Source organism: Cyprinus carpio, chromosome A22 (assembly GCF_018340385.1).
Source record: "Cyprinus carpio isolate SPL01 chromosome A22, ASM1834038v1, whole genome shotgun sequence".
Lineage (NCBI taxonomy): Eukaryota > Metazoa > Chordata > Actinopteri > Cypriniformes > Cyprinidae > Cyprinus > Cyprinus carpio.
In genome coordinates this window covers 11,887,743-11,902,263 of record NC_056593.1, presented here as the reverse complement: position 1 = coordinate 11,902,263, position 14,521 = coordinate 11,887,743, and the positions used below count along the sequence as shown (strand labels likewise).

Here is a 14,521-nt window from a genome sequence, read left to right as displayed (position 1 = left end):
CATATTACCCAATTTTACAGTCTCTGCACTGGCTACCTATTAAGTTCTGTATCAGTTACAAATATTATTACTTACTTATAAGGCCCTTAATGGTTTAGCTCCTGCGTACCTAACTAGTCTTCTTACCACGCTACAACCCATCACGCTTCCCAAGGTCACAAAACGCTGGATTTTGATAGTACCTAGGATAGCAAAGTCCACTAAAGGAGGTAGAGCTTTTTTTGCATTTGGCTCCCAAACTCTAGAATAGCCTTCCAGATAATGTTCGGGGTTCAGACACACTTTCTCTGTTTAAATCGAGATTAAAAACACACCTCTTTCGCCAAGCATTCACATAATGCATCTCATAATTTCATAACCTCAGATGATGCTAACCCTGAAAAAACATACAGAACTAACAAATTTTGCTTTTGATTGCATCATATATAATAATTGCTGTTGATAGTGTTCATCGTCTGGTAGATTTTTCCATACATTTCTGCCGTATGCACATAAACTGACAGTCATCACTGATAAGCTACTACTAAATTTTTGTAGAAACTTAAATTTCTGTAAAGTTGCTTAGCAACGATTTGTATCGTAAAAAAGCGCTATACAAATAAAACTTGAATTGAATTGAATTCTGCTGTGTGTCTGCTGTGATTCGGAAGGTTTGGTCATCTACTCATGGCAACAGATACATATGCAACTTCATCCTCTTCCCCATGATGTTCTGCTTTTATTTTCTGTAAAAACACAATATATAATAATAAAAATTCATACTAATTAATAATAAAAAAAATAATATTCATTAAGCTTTATATGGAAGATTATTTTTGGAATCCTGTTTCTGCCATTGAATAAAAAATAAAAATAAGAAAGGTAATGTATGACTTGCATATCTCACAATTCAGAACTTTCTTTTCAGAATTTTTCATTTATAAACTCATAATTGCAGACACAAAAAAAAAAAAATCTTAATTCTAAGATTAAAAGTTGCGATTATTTTTTATTCATTTTTTATCCTGTGGTGGAAATGGCAGTAGTATTAATGTAACAGTTTTATATACTGACAAGAACACACATCTAAATCTGACTCCCCATTGAACCGATGCAAAGACAAAATAGAACACAGTCATAAACGATCTTACCGATTTCTGTGCGTTTTCGTTTGTAGAACGTTGGTTCAGCGTACGTGATCTCGTCTGCACAACAATAACAACAGATACATTAACACAAGCAAACATTATCTTTACTAGATCTGTTTCTTTACCACATGTGTTATTAGAGCTGTCAAAGGTAGATTGGTTTAAAGCATGCAATTTAATGTTTAATGCTGCCATTACAAGGTTTTAAATCCATTAACAAATCAATTCAGCTTGACATTTTAGAGACATTTGTCATTATCATTATTAGAAATAGATTCTTTCCAGATAGTTTATAAATTAATCCCATAGAATTAAGTTTAATATTTTGCATTTTTTTGTATGAAAATTTCATTTTCACATAAGCTTAATAACTGAAATATCACACATCAGTAAAAATTCTCATAGAAATCTTAATTTGAACACCAGTGGAGCTCTGCATCTTTACACAGGTAATATTATATTCATGAAGTCTGTAAGAAGCTGATTTATTATTGAAGTAATGCAGATTTGCATTTTTGTTAGAATTTTTTAGATTGAAAAAAGTGACATTATATAGATATTGTATGCAGTTTGGTATGAGATGGTAATATTCAGAAAAAAATGGCTAGAGGGCAACATCTACAAAAATGATGAGAATAAACCATGATTAATAAATAATAGGGATATCAATTGATTACAATATTTAGAGTACGCATTTAAAGTATTATTTGTTATAATACATGTTACAAAGCTGTTAGGAAACTCTTGCCAACCTCTTTATTTCCTCATAAAAATGCTCTATTATTTCAGGTTTATTATTGAGGTATATTAATATTTTATCAGGTGTAGGATGAGTAGATTTTGAATATCAGAGACACTGAGAGCTACAGGAGGTGAAGGAGACTGTGCTGTACCGTCAAAAGAGAAACAGTGTCAGTCTGATCTATAAAAAAAAAATAAAATAAGGAGCAGGCCAGTTAATAACGATCAGGTCAATAGAAAATGTACCTGCACATGTGTGACAGAGTTGAGTGATGTCCAGATGTTGAGTCTGGTTGCTGATGGGATTGTTGAGCACACAGCTGTAGGTGTTGTTATCCTGATATTCCACCTCCAGAGGTAGAGAGAGACTGATGCTGAGATCAGACACACTGATGCTGGACAATAAACTGTTTTCTTTGTACCAGGAGAGAGTCACATGACTCACATTCAACACTGAACACAGCAGTGAACAATTCTGCTGTGATGATGATGATGATGAAGAACATTGTGAAGAGTCTCTGCTGATGACAGGAACAGGCAGACGAGCTGAAAACATGAGAGAATAAAGAGAAATGAGGATGAATAAAATTCTGCTGCTTACTTTAAGTTCAATGTTTTTAAATAACTATTTAGTGTGTTTGTCATCTCAAACTATAAAATTAAACTTTTCAGTAGGTAAATGATAAAATAAGAATATGAGAAGGGCAGGACAAATGATCTCTCCTCACCATAGACAGAAACACTGAATGTTTTTGATGAGTGTTTCACTCCACTAATATCTAGTTGATAGAGTCCAGCGAGTTCAGTTGTGATGTTTGTGATGGTCAGAGATCCAGTTTGATAGTCCAGCTTCAGTCTGTCCATGAATCTCCCATCAGGAACATCAAATATGCTAAAGAGTCCATCCTCTTTACTGATCTGAGCTATCAGAGACCTTTCAGCTCCAAATCTCCACAGAATGTAATCGTCATGTTTTTTAGTATCATCAGTGCTTAGAGTGACAGAATCTCCCTCCATAACTGACACTGACTCACCAAACACACCTGGAGGGGAAAAAGAAACATATTTTTTGTATGTTTTGTTTATAAAAGCATCACACCAGCTGTTTGTAACCTTGAATTGTGAAATGAAGAACATCAGCAGAAAAAACACATAAGAAAGAGAGAGGGTGTTTTTATTGAGTACAAGTTAAATACAGCATGAAAAGAAACAAGTTTGATTCATTTACTTTTTTCCTAAATGGGAGATTTTTATATTTGAATTTGAAAATACCCTGATATTTGAATACAATTCAGGATTTCTGAGCCTCCGTTAGTTTACATTCTCTTTAGAAATTTCCATTACTTTTCTGTGACTTAAATATAAACTGTTAATAGACATAGACAGTTATGAACGTTTCTATACATTTCAATGACTTTTCTAGGCCTGGAACTCCCAGATTTCTACCCAAATGGAAATCACAAACCAAAACCTGAATTCAAAGTAGATCTCACAAATATATCTCATGAAAGGTCAAATCTGTAGCAGTGGCAGCTTGTTCTGAAACGGATTAAAAATGAAGGCATAATTAAAGATTTTTTTATTTATTGATGATAAGACGCCAGCAGAAAAAGAAGAAAAAAAAAATCTTTTATAACTTACTGATTCTGAACTATACCACTATCCCCCAAAAGCTCTCTGTTAATCTGGGTGAACCTGAATCCTCCCACAACAGCGTCTGACCCTCCTATATACCATCCTCACACTCTTTGAACACGTGTTCATTTATATGATATTTAATATTTAATCTATGGTTATATAATACATAAATGTTATTCTGGTCTTTAGTAAGACTTTAATACATTCCTAATTCCTTATTATTTCACAGTGATAGTTTTTGAAAGCTAATTGACTGTCTATGATAAATAAGTAGAAGAATATTGAGTGAATCTCCTTGACTTTAATGATAAACAGAGTTAATTGGCTTTGAAATAGTAATAGTAATAGTTTTATATAAATGTGTTGTGTTTGGTGAAAACAATAAAAGTTGACACGGCCACCCTCTCTTATCATCAGTTACACGACCACACTAACACTTCAGCTTCTGAGTCAAACTGAAACCTTCTGTGGGCTGACAGAGATGTTGTCTCAACAAACAACTTGTGCATGTCGTGTAGAGCTCTGGACTTTTTTTTTTTTTTTCTCATTCCAGCTGACATATAAATGTGTGTGTGTGTGTGTGTGTGTGTGTGTGTGTGTTTATGTATATATATATATGTATATATATTTTATATTTTTATATATATGTATATATATTTTATATATATATATAATATATATATATATATATATATATATATATAATATATATATATATATATATATATATATATAAGCTACTATCTTTGCTCATCACATCTTGTGAGCCACAGGAGAATGACTTAATGAGAGCTGATTGGCTGATGATGTCATCAGCAAAAAAAAAAATTCCCTGTACAATCTGGAGCTTTCCTCAAAGATGTTATCTTTTATTATGAAAAGCTATTATCTGTTGAATATGTTGTTAATTTTCTTATATTGAATGCAAAATTCTTCATTCATAAACAAAAATGGCTTAAGTCTCCTTTGTCATCCCCCCTTTTCTTGTGGAATTGAACTCTCTTGTTTCATCTCTTAGACTTACAAATAACAAAAAGAGTGTTAAGTTTTTGATGTATTATGACAGCAGTAGTTGTTTTTTTTGGTGGATTTTTTAGTTGTTTTTATTTTAAATTTTTTTTTTTAAAAAATAAATAAATAAAAAAAATTAATTACTAACCCCAAATTTTTTATTTTATGATTGCTTCTTGTTGGAGTGTATTTATATCTCGCTTCCCTGTTTTTGTATGTTTGTAAAATTTTTGCAATTAAAAAAAAGAAAGAAAAAAAAAACATTCCGGAGATTTGACATCAAATAAATAAAACAAATAAACACAAAACCGGTGGACACACTTTTATATATATATATATATATATATATATATATATATATATATATATATATATATATATATATATATATATATATATATATTTATTTATATTAAAAAAATAATAATAAGGTGAATAAAGGGTTCTATTGTCTTCTGCACGCCGCTCCCTTCCTGTATGTGACGCGTGCTACTTTCATGTTTAATACGGAAGAGAGGCACTTTTGTTTCACAGAGACTATACTGAATTTTATTATTTATTTATTTATTCATTTTTTTTTCTTATAAAATTAGTAAAAATGAAGTTCCACTTTATTTTGCTGTCAGTTTGCTTGTTTTTTCCTGAACATGGTAAGACATTATATACAATTTCTTTCCCGGTCGATTAACCGAACGAAGAATTACAATTTTATTTTGTGTTAGCTCTAATACTTATTGCTCTGTATTCGACATAAAGTTATGTTTTTATTTGGCTCGAAGTTTTGGGTTGAGTTTGTGTATGGTAAAATAGGCTTCAATCGACTACAACAGACGAATATGACGACTGTGTTTCGTTTTGTGTCAGTTCTCACTTCACTAGACAGAAAACGTTGTTAAGTTAACTGTGTTACTGTGTTACTGCGGTGGAGATTCGTTAGACATTAGTTCTTTTCTTCAGCATTAATTTATATGTAATCGCAAAATAGTCATGAATCATGCTGTATTTCGTTCATATCAAACTTAAAATCATAATATCACAATTAATCATAATATTATTCGATGATGTAATTGTTTTAAGCATCAGGAGTGAAAAAAGTCCTCACAAAATTCTCCACTTGGGCTCAAAGTTAGGGAGCGTCTCAAAAGTGCAAAATCCATAATAAACTTGATTAAATATGTGCATTATTTCATAAAAACAGTAAAATTGTGATATTTTACATGTATAGTTTATGTAAGCAAATATATTAAGTATAGATTAAGACATTTTTTACATGCATATGATTAATATATCTGTTATAAACAAGTAAATCTATTAACTAAATCTAGTTTGTTTATTTTTTTTCTAATATATTAAAATATTTTTTGTGTGTGCATTTGTTATGAATTTTTGAAATATACAAATCTATATAACTTCCTGGACATGTGACCCAATGATGTCACACCAGTTGTAACAGCTTCACACAAATCTAACGCACATCTTAGACACATGTTACATGACTTGGATTTTGAAATAAGATTTTGTGTATTTTTGGTGAATTTCTGAACTATTAAAATCAGAAACAACCTCATGTTGCCACACCCACTGCATTATATTCACACGTTGTACATTCCTATATTGTTTTATTTTGAAAATACATTTGTTGTTTTTAGAGAATTATTCAAATTACTGAAAATTTGTTTATTTCTTGGTCGTGTTTATAACAAACTGGACTTGTCACAAACATTTCTCATCCAAAAATATCAACATCGCGCTATATTAAACATTTCTTATACAAAATGTTTTTGTAGTTATTTTTTTTTAGTGTTGTTTTTTTTTGGTTGTTGTGTAATTTAGTGGGTCCAGGCTCAATGGCATTTTCTGAGAAATGCATAAAATAGAATTTGTATGTAGAAAAGGTAAGAAACAGCCATAAATATAAAATAAACAAAGAAAAATTCATAGAAGCAACTTTGTGTACCATGCTTGACAAATATTTTGGAAGATATTAAAGGGGGTGTGGCAACACTGGGTCACATGACCAGGAAGTAATATAGATTTAAATATTTCAAAAATTATTATAAAAACCAACAAAAACAAATGTATGTATCATGTGTAACAAACGTTTGTGAACATTTTATTTTCATGATCAGGATGTTAAATAGGTTTACACTGTAACAATTCAGAAGTGTATCAAAAACACTTAAATACATTTTTTTGACAGAAAAACAGCGCAATATTGTTGGAGGTGTTTAGAAATATTTTGCATGTGCTGTAACATCATTAATGCTATATTCTGAACTAAATTTTAAAAAAACAATGTTATATAACAATGTAGTAGTTACTAATAAATAAGCCATTTATGTCATCGTCATTTATTTGAACTCACACTTTTGTACTACTCCATGTGTTACACATAAATAAATTACTCCTGCATGAGCTTCACATTGTTTTTTTCAAATGTTTTTCATGATACCTTTTTTAAATATTACACTTTTGAGATAGTCCCTAACCTTGTCTGCAAATGTCTGTTTGAATGTAAAATATAAAAAACAACTTTACTGCAATTTTTAAGTCCAGGATTAATTGAAGTAAAATGTCTGTGATAGTTATAAGATGTGGACACGAATAGTTTTCCACAAGTTTCTGCGGGACAACAAGAGAAATTTCAGATTATGAATGACAAAGTAGGTCTATTTTTTGCATGGCAAAACTATTGAAAACGGGGGTCCTGTAAATGCGACTTGGTATTAAAAAAAAAACGTCTCATACAACTCCTGAGATGAAAAATTGGCATTTTTGTTTATGTGGAAAGTATATGAAATTATAACGTCTGCCAAATAAAAGTGTGAATGGTATTTACACCGGCATTCAAACTGTAAAAGAGAATATTAAAAACAGAATTTTGATGTATATTATTTGATTCTTAATGTGGTTTAAAATGGCAATAAATTAATTTTCTGGTGCATTTTATGTGTGGGGCACAAAAGGGGCTAAATGCACACCTTTAGGAAAATGTTTTGCTGAAAAGAAAAAAAAAAAGTTGTATTCCCTTAATAGAAAATTAGGGAGTTAAGCCAGTTTTAATACAAGGTGAGAACAGAATGTATTTTTTTATGAATACTCTGCTAAAAAATGCTACCGACACTTGAGAAATGGTTAAGGAGATTTGGAGGGAGATTGATGCGATGGAAAAGATTGAGTCATACTGAGAAATTGAAACATTTAATGAAGGGACTGGGCCAAATATGGAGGCAGTGTTTTAATGTACTTTTCTGTAGCATATTTGATTTCAGATGGTTTCTGATTTGTTTACCTTTATATAAGCATTAATATCCCATCCACTGTTGTTCTTTATATATTGCTTTCAGTTTTGTTATTGTTGCTTTGGTTTCTATTTTTATTTTAAATGTTTTATTGAATATTGATTAGGCAACTTGATATATATATATATATATATATATATATATATATATATATATATATATATATATATAGGTGGTAGGTGGATTCTAAAGTGTCGCTAGGGTATTCTGGATGGTTGCTAGGGTGTTGTTATATGGTTGCTAGGGTGTTTTGGTTGTCCACTGCAATTTTTGGCTATTGTATATTATTTTCCCATCTTCCCAAAGGTGAAAAGTTTGTTGATTTTTTTTTTCTTCAGGTGCATCTGGTGTTGAGACAGATGGAGTTGTTGGTGTCAGTGATGGAGGGAGATTCAGTCACTCTACACACTGATATTAAAAAAACCCAAGAAGACAGAATTAGATGGTATTTCAATGAGACTCGCATCGCTCAAATTAATGGAGATCCCAGTAAGACCTGTACAGATGTTCAGTGTAATGAAGGTACTGAGAGATTCAGAGACAGACTGAAGCTGGATCATCAGACTGGATCTCTGACCATCATAAATACCAGAATCACAGACTCAGGACTTTATGAACTGAAGATCTTCAGCAGCAGCAGCATCAGTGAAAAGACCTTCAGCGTTTCTGTCCGTGGTGAGTCATTTCACAAAGTTTAAATAAAGATTATTCAATGAGATTTTACAGCTGCATTTTCTCTTTAGCTGTAGCTACATCATAACAGTATAAATTCAATCAAAACTGTCTTTCCGTGGCAAATCGTTAGATTTAACAGTTAGTTTGGAAAAAAAGCTCCAGTTGTGTTCTGGTGGAGATGTCAGTTTCTCATCCACACCTGATCACCTTCTCTTATCTTCTGTTAAATGCATCTGATATTTTATACTCATGGGTTCCTAGTTCATTAGCCAATCCAAGCACATTTGCCGCAAACAGGGCCAAATTTAATTACTACTCTGTGGACTTGATTAGATTATAGCACCACTTACCTTTGGAAAGTGATCAAATTTGAAGGATTCCAGTGCAATTTAATGCATTCTTTTTATAGCCTTATCATTCTAGAGTGACAAGTAAAAAAAGTGCATTACTTTATGAAAGCACAGTCTTGGGTGCTTGCACCCCCTACAAATAAATGTTGCTGTGCAGAACATGCAATCTGCAGTTATTTTCATGCTTTTTTTTATCTTGTTGTAGAGTTTCTTCCCCCCAAAAGATCCTCCTGCAGCTGTTGGTTTGTGTTTCAGGTGTTTCTGCTGCTGAACGAGATGAAATGATGAGAAAGTCAGTGAAGGAGGGAGAATCTGTCACTTTAGATCCTGCTGTAATGAAAAAACCCAATCATGTGATGACGTGGTATTTTAATGATACTCGCATCGCTCAAATCACTGGAAAGCCCAATAAGACCTGCACAGAATTTCAGTGTCCTGAGAGATTCAGAGACAGACTGAAGCTGGATCATCAGACTGGATCTCTGACCATCACAAACACCAGGATCACAGACTCTGGACTTTATGAACTACAGATCAGCAGCAGTAGCAGTCGTCGTCGCCGCCGCAGCATCAGCAGTGTGAAGAGCTTCGACGTTACTGTCATTAGTAAGTGTAATTTAGTCATTACGCTATTTAGACTTTTACAGAGGACTCTTACATTTAGTACCTTGACAACTTGGTACTGAAGTACCTTTGATGTCACTGTATGACACTTTAAACTGTATTAAATTCATATTTACTCTCTCAGACCTTTAATGTCTTGAATGCCTTGCATAGACTGTCAGTCTGAATCCGATTTTTGTGCATATCCGATTGGAATCCCATCATATTAAGCAAGTGTGAATGGCCAAAAAAAAAATATCACATGAAATCCATTTCCGTATGTGGTTTAAAATCCCATTCGAATTGCATTTCGGATTTAGCATTGCTTTTTTGCCAATGTGTTTGTGAATTGCAAGTTAAGCGGAAAAAAAAGCGGCACATTCCAGCTTCCTGTGTTTCTGCTGCTGCCTCATGAGATTGTATTGCTGTTATTCTTTTAGAGCAGGCCTACCAATGCAACGCCATTGCCACAGAAACCAGTCTGCACAAGGCTATAGATGCGTAATGACTGTCTGTCTTTATCTGATCCAGATTCAGGTCTGTCTTCAGCTGCTGTAGCAGGAATATGTGTTCTTCTGCTGGCGTCTGCAGCAGCTGGTGTGATTTACTATCGCCACAAGAGGTGTGACTGATCACCTACAGATATCATAGTGAGAGAAAAATATCATTTATTGTGCAAAATTAGTTTTTAATTGCAATGTTTTTTGTTTGTTTTTTTCAGGACATTCAAGAAGATCCCAACTTCAGAAAATTCTTAATGACAAAGCACTTTACCTGTTTACTTCTAAGGGAAATTTTAAATCACCTGTTACTGGAAGCACACAATGGCTATAAAATGTTTACACACCTTTGTTACAATTTCAGGCTTTTAAGATGTAAGACATGAATCCAACTTAAATCATATCAGATCTTTTTCCACCTTTTATGCAGTATTAAAAGCATCAAAATTAATGAAACAAATAAATAGACACTTTCAAGAAAAAAAAAAAAAAACATTAAAAATAAAAGACTTTAACTTGGTTTGCACAAGAGTGCACTTCCTCAACTAATATTTGGATAATACACCTTTTGCATTTAATACAGCAGCCAGTCTTTTTGAATATATCTTGATTGGGCTATTTTTACCGCTCTTCCTTGCAAAAGAGCTCCAGATTGATCGTATTACAGGGGATCTCCTGTCTACAGCCCTCTTTGAGACATTCCTCAAGTTTTTTTGATTGGATTTAGGCCTGGCCTCAGACTGGACCTTTCCTCTTCTGAAGCCATTCTTTATTCACTTAAAATCTTCTTCATCTTCAGATTTTAATGGAGGCCTGCAGGTTTTATGTCAAATGGTCTGTGATTTGGTTTCATCAGACAGTAACACGGTTTAAGGTATAGTCTGAGGGACCTGTTTTTCCATTCCACTGCGGTACTTTCCGAATGTTTTTCTGTGTGATCACATGCTAGACAGACGTGTTTGACTGCAGCACTCACATCTTTTACAACATTCATTACATTCCCCCCTTCTACTCCTTTTTTTTCCCTTAGGTGTTTCTTTTTTTGGTAAATTATGACTTCCGTCTGGCCACCCTACCCCATATAGCCCAGACATATGAGGAATACACAAAACTGTTGTCACATGCAGCAAAGCGACCAGTTATTTTTGCACCCTTTTCCTGATTGGTTCCTACCTTTTCAAAACAAGATCCCCAATATGTCTTTTGTAAGCTCTTGGCAGGCCATGGCTTCATCAATAAGATGCAACCAATAATATATTGAGAAAATCTTAACAGCCACTGTGGATAATTTTAGCTGTGTGATGATCGAGGCAATCTGACTTCTTGTTCATAGACTATAGTTGGTCAACAGGTTTTGTATTTTGAGGATTGATTTTCAGGTCTTTGCACACACAAAAAAAAAAAAAAATAGCATTATAATTATATAATTTTATATAATTAAATTATATACTGGATAGATATCTTCAAAACTTCAGTGCTGCATTTGTACTGTTAAAGAAGCCAGCGGTTTATTCTGGAAGTGACGATCCCTTTTTTTTCCAATAGAGAAATTAGTTTTTTATAATTCTATAAATACCTTTAAAACAAATCAACCACAGACTCATCAGTAACAAAATAAAGTACAGTGTAAGAAAACACACACACACACACACACACACACATGTTTGTTTTTGTGAATTGTGGAGACATACAAAACGTGCAGTGCTGGGGGTACTTCATGAAGAGCTTTGAGACAATAGTGTTAAGGCGCGTAACATTTCCGTCACACACTTGAGGTATTCGGCCAATCACAACACACTGGGTAGCTGGCCAATCACAGCACACCTCGCTTTTCAGAACGATGAGCTTTGTAAAAACCGCATAAACACATCGCATCACACCAAATACACAAAATAATGTTCATTTTAGCAACGTCATATGACCGCTTTAAGGTGCTCCTGGTACATACATGCATACACATCTGACATGAGGACAGAAAAAAAAAGAAGAAAAAAAAAACATTTAAATAGTAAGACTTCTAAAACATAATGTGTATGAATCTGGAACAGCAGATGTACAGTATGTACTGTACAGATTTGTGAATTAATTACTCTTTATAGAACTGTAAATAGATAAATAAGAGAGAAAAATAAAGAGATATGCATATGTATTTACATTATAATTGAGGAAGAGACAAAAATTAAGGATGTAGAATGAATTACGGAAATGAATAACAGAACACAGGTAATGATTCATGTGTTATCTGTTTAAGCTGGAGATGGCATGGGGGGGGAAAACTGTTTTTATGCCTAGATGTTAGTGCACAGAGATCTAGCGTCTGTCTGAAGGGAGAAGTGCAAACAGGTTTTGGGGTTCAGCTGGCTTTTTCGTGAGAGTTAGCAACTCACGTAAGAATAAATTTATCAGCCTTTTATTGACAACCAGTCAGCGTCGTCCTTTAACTTCACATATCAGTGATTGCGTCACTAGTGTTTAAATCACACTTTTTAGTAGCCAAATATATTGAGTTATTTAATTACTTTATTTAATGTAGAGAGCAAAATGAGGGCTAGATGAAGTGAATCCTTACCTGCTGTCATTTGAACTAAAATATATCATTTTATTCTGTTTTCTGTCAGTGATGAAGAGCGTCTTTAGCAGGTTATGAATAAATATTGAGAGAGATATAAACGCCCCCTATTTTTGGTGAATTCTTGTTGTGAACACTAGAGAGCGCTAGTCTAACAATGTAATCCATGATATTACATCCAGCAGTCACGGTTTAGCTGGGTAATATGGCTTGTTAGCAAAGAGAGGTAATTATACCACTTTTGCTGAAAAAAAAAAACCCTTTCCCTTTACGGCCGTTTAAATGCAGTCATGGGGTTTTTGGAATGTATTTATTTATGGCTCTTAAAATAGGCTTCTGATGAAAGCTGTTTTATATAGAGTGATCAGTTGCATGACATTATGTGGTTGTGAATAAATAAAAATGAGGTAGTGGTAAAAAAATAATATTACTGGGAAAGCTTCACTACTTTAAAAACAAATCATGCAAATGAATAATAATAATAATAATAATAATAATAATAATAAAATACCATAAAGTTTTACAGCTTGCAGTAAGTGGTGTTGCATTTTTTCTTAAAATTATTAATGTTTTTTTGTCCCTTGATGTTGACAGGTAAACATCAAGTTCTTCAGAAAACAGAATGTGGTTAGAACAGAATAGAATCATTCTAATGAACTCATGCAATGTTTTGCTAGTGCTAAAAATAACTACTTAAACTAATACAGTTTATCTATTTAAAGAGTGAGAGACAGATGCATATGCCATAGAATATCATTCTTAATATATCACATACACATGTGATAGGCCTATTTTCATATTTTACAGTAACGGCTTGATTTGACAGAATCTTTTTGTCAAACATGAGCTAGTTAAAAGAGTTAAAGTTTATTTCACATTAAAAACAAGGAAGTTAAATTGCGGAAGTGCTTATAACTGTATTCTGCTCACTCACTCGCTCCCACGCACAATATCCACAGACTAACACACATTAACCACATGTCTAGCTGTAGATTGGCTTGAGAAAGTTGTTTGTCCACCAGAAGATGAAACTCCATTATTTAAAGATCTAAGAAATCCAACCATAGTGTTTCAGTTTGACTTATATATGGAGCTGCTTGAGTGTCACATGCATTCACTGAATGAAAATGGCTTCAGTAAAGTAGACACTGAACAAAATTAAGTCAAATGTAAACACTGCAGAAAAAAAAGGTTTTAAGAACCAAAAGTAGCCTAATACCGCCAATCTATTTGAACACTTGGAGAGCAATCACATAACTGAATATGAACAGTGCATGGCTCAAAAAGAGAAAGAGACTGGACAAGTGACCAGCAACAAGTGCCTCCAAGCAGGTGTCGATAACACAAGCATTTACACATCCTACACAGTCTGAAAATGATTCAAGGAGATGGAAAGAACTGACACCATCTGTTACTACAACACGAAGGATATGGCACCTATAGCTACCTTTGATACCAGACGTACATCACGGGAGACATCTGTTTGACGTCTGCATATATCTCCAAGACATATTGTATTGTTTGATCATCTGCAATACGTCTATGACGTTTCCTATCAGATGTCAAATGGTTGTTTAGGTGATTTATTTAGGATTTTTTTGATTTAGACTGCATGTAAAACTGACATCTTAAAGACGTCTATCAGATGTTTGTACACAGCAGATGCTTTCCAGATGAAGTGATCTTTAACAGACATCTTGCAGATGAACCTGTGCTATCTGGGACAGTGCGTTTAAACACTGTGTCATCATGACCACATTTTTCCAAACTGCACTGCCCAACATGTACAAAACATTTCTGAAGTCTGAAGTATGTTCAGCACTTTGCAGCTACATCTGATCTCAGGTCAAGTAGGACGATGGATGGACCCGGAGTTGAGCCTTACTTTGCACTACATTGACGATGAATGGAAGTTGCGCAACAAATGGCCTGAGACAGCATATTTTCCACTCAGTCACATGACAGAGATGATTGCACAGGGCCTGAGAGTTATACTTTCTGTGTG

At 33.4% G+C, this 14,521-nt stretch overlaps 2 protein-coding genes across 2 annotated transcripts; one reads left to right on the top strand and one right to left on the bottom strand.

The window, feature by feature from the left end:
• Window positions 1-2,145: 2,145 nt before the first annotated feature.
• On the bottom strand, window positions 2,146-11,566 carry LOC122134873 (SLAM family member 9-like; the record flags this gene model as incomplete). Its single annotated transcript, XM_042711905.1, has 3 exons — window positions 2,146-2,414; window positions 2,597-2,911; window positions 11,524-11,566. Coding segments are annotated over 3 exons (627 nt in total), but the record flags the coding sequence as incomplete, so codon positions are not given.
• On the top strand, window positions 5,010-9,584 carry LOC122134870. The gene is made up of 3 exons (XM_042711891.1): window positions 5,010-5,167; window positions 8,158-8,494; window positions 9,100-9,584. The coding sequence occupies exons 1-3, from the start codon at window positions 5,165-5,167 to the stop codon at window positions 9,528-9,530; spliced, it is 771 nt and encodes a 256-aa protein (XP_042567825.1). The 5' UTR covers window positions 5,010-5,164; the 3' UTR covers window positions 9,531-9,584.
• Window positions 11,567-14,521: the final 2,955 nt, after the last annotated feature.

What these genes read in the sequence shown, in the direction of transcription:
- LOC122134870 (XM_042711891.1), top strand. An exon ending in CTTCAGCGTTTCTGTCCGTG is followed by an intron (nt 8,495 to 9,099) that starts GTGAGTCATTTC and finishes TTTGTGTTTCAG; the next exon opens with GTGTTTCTGCTGCTGAACGA.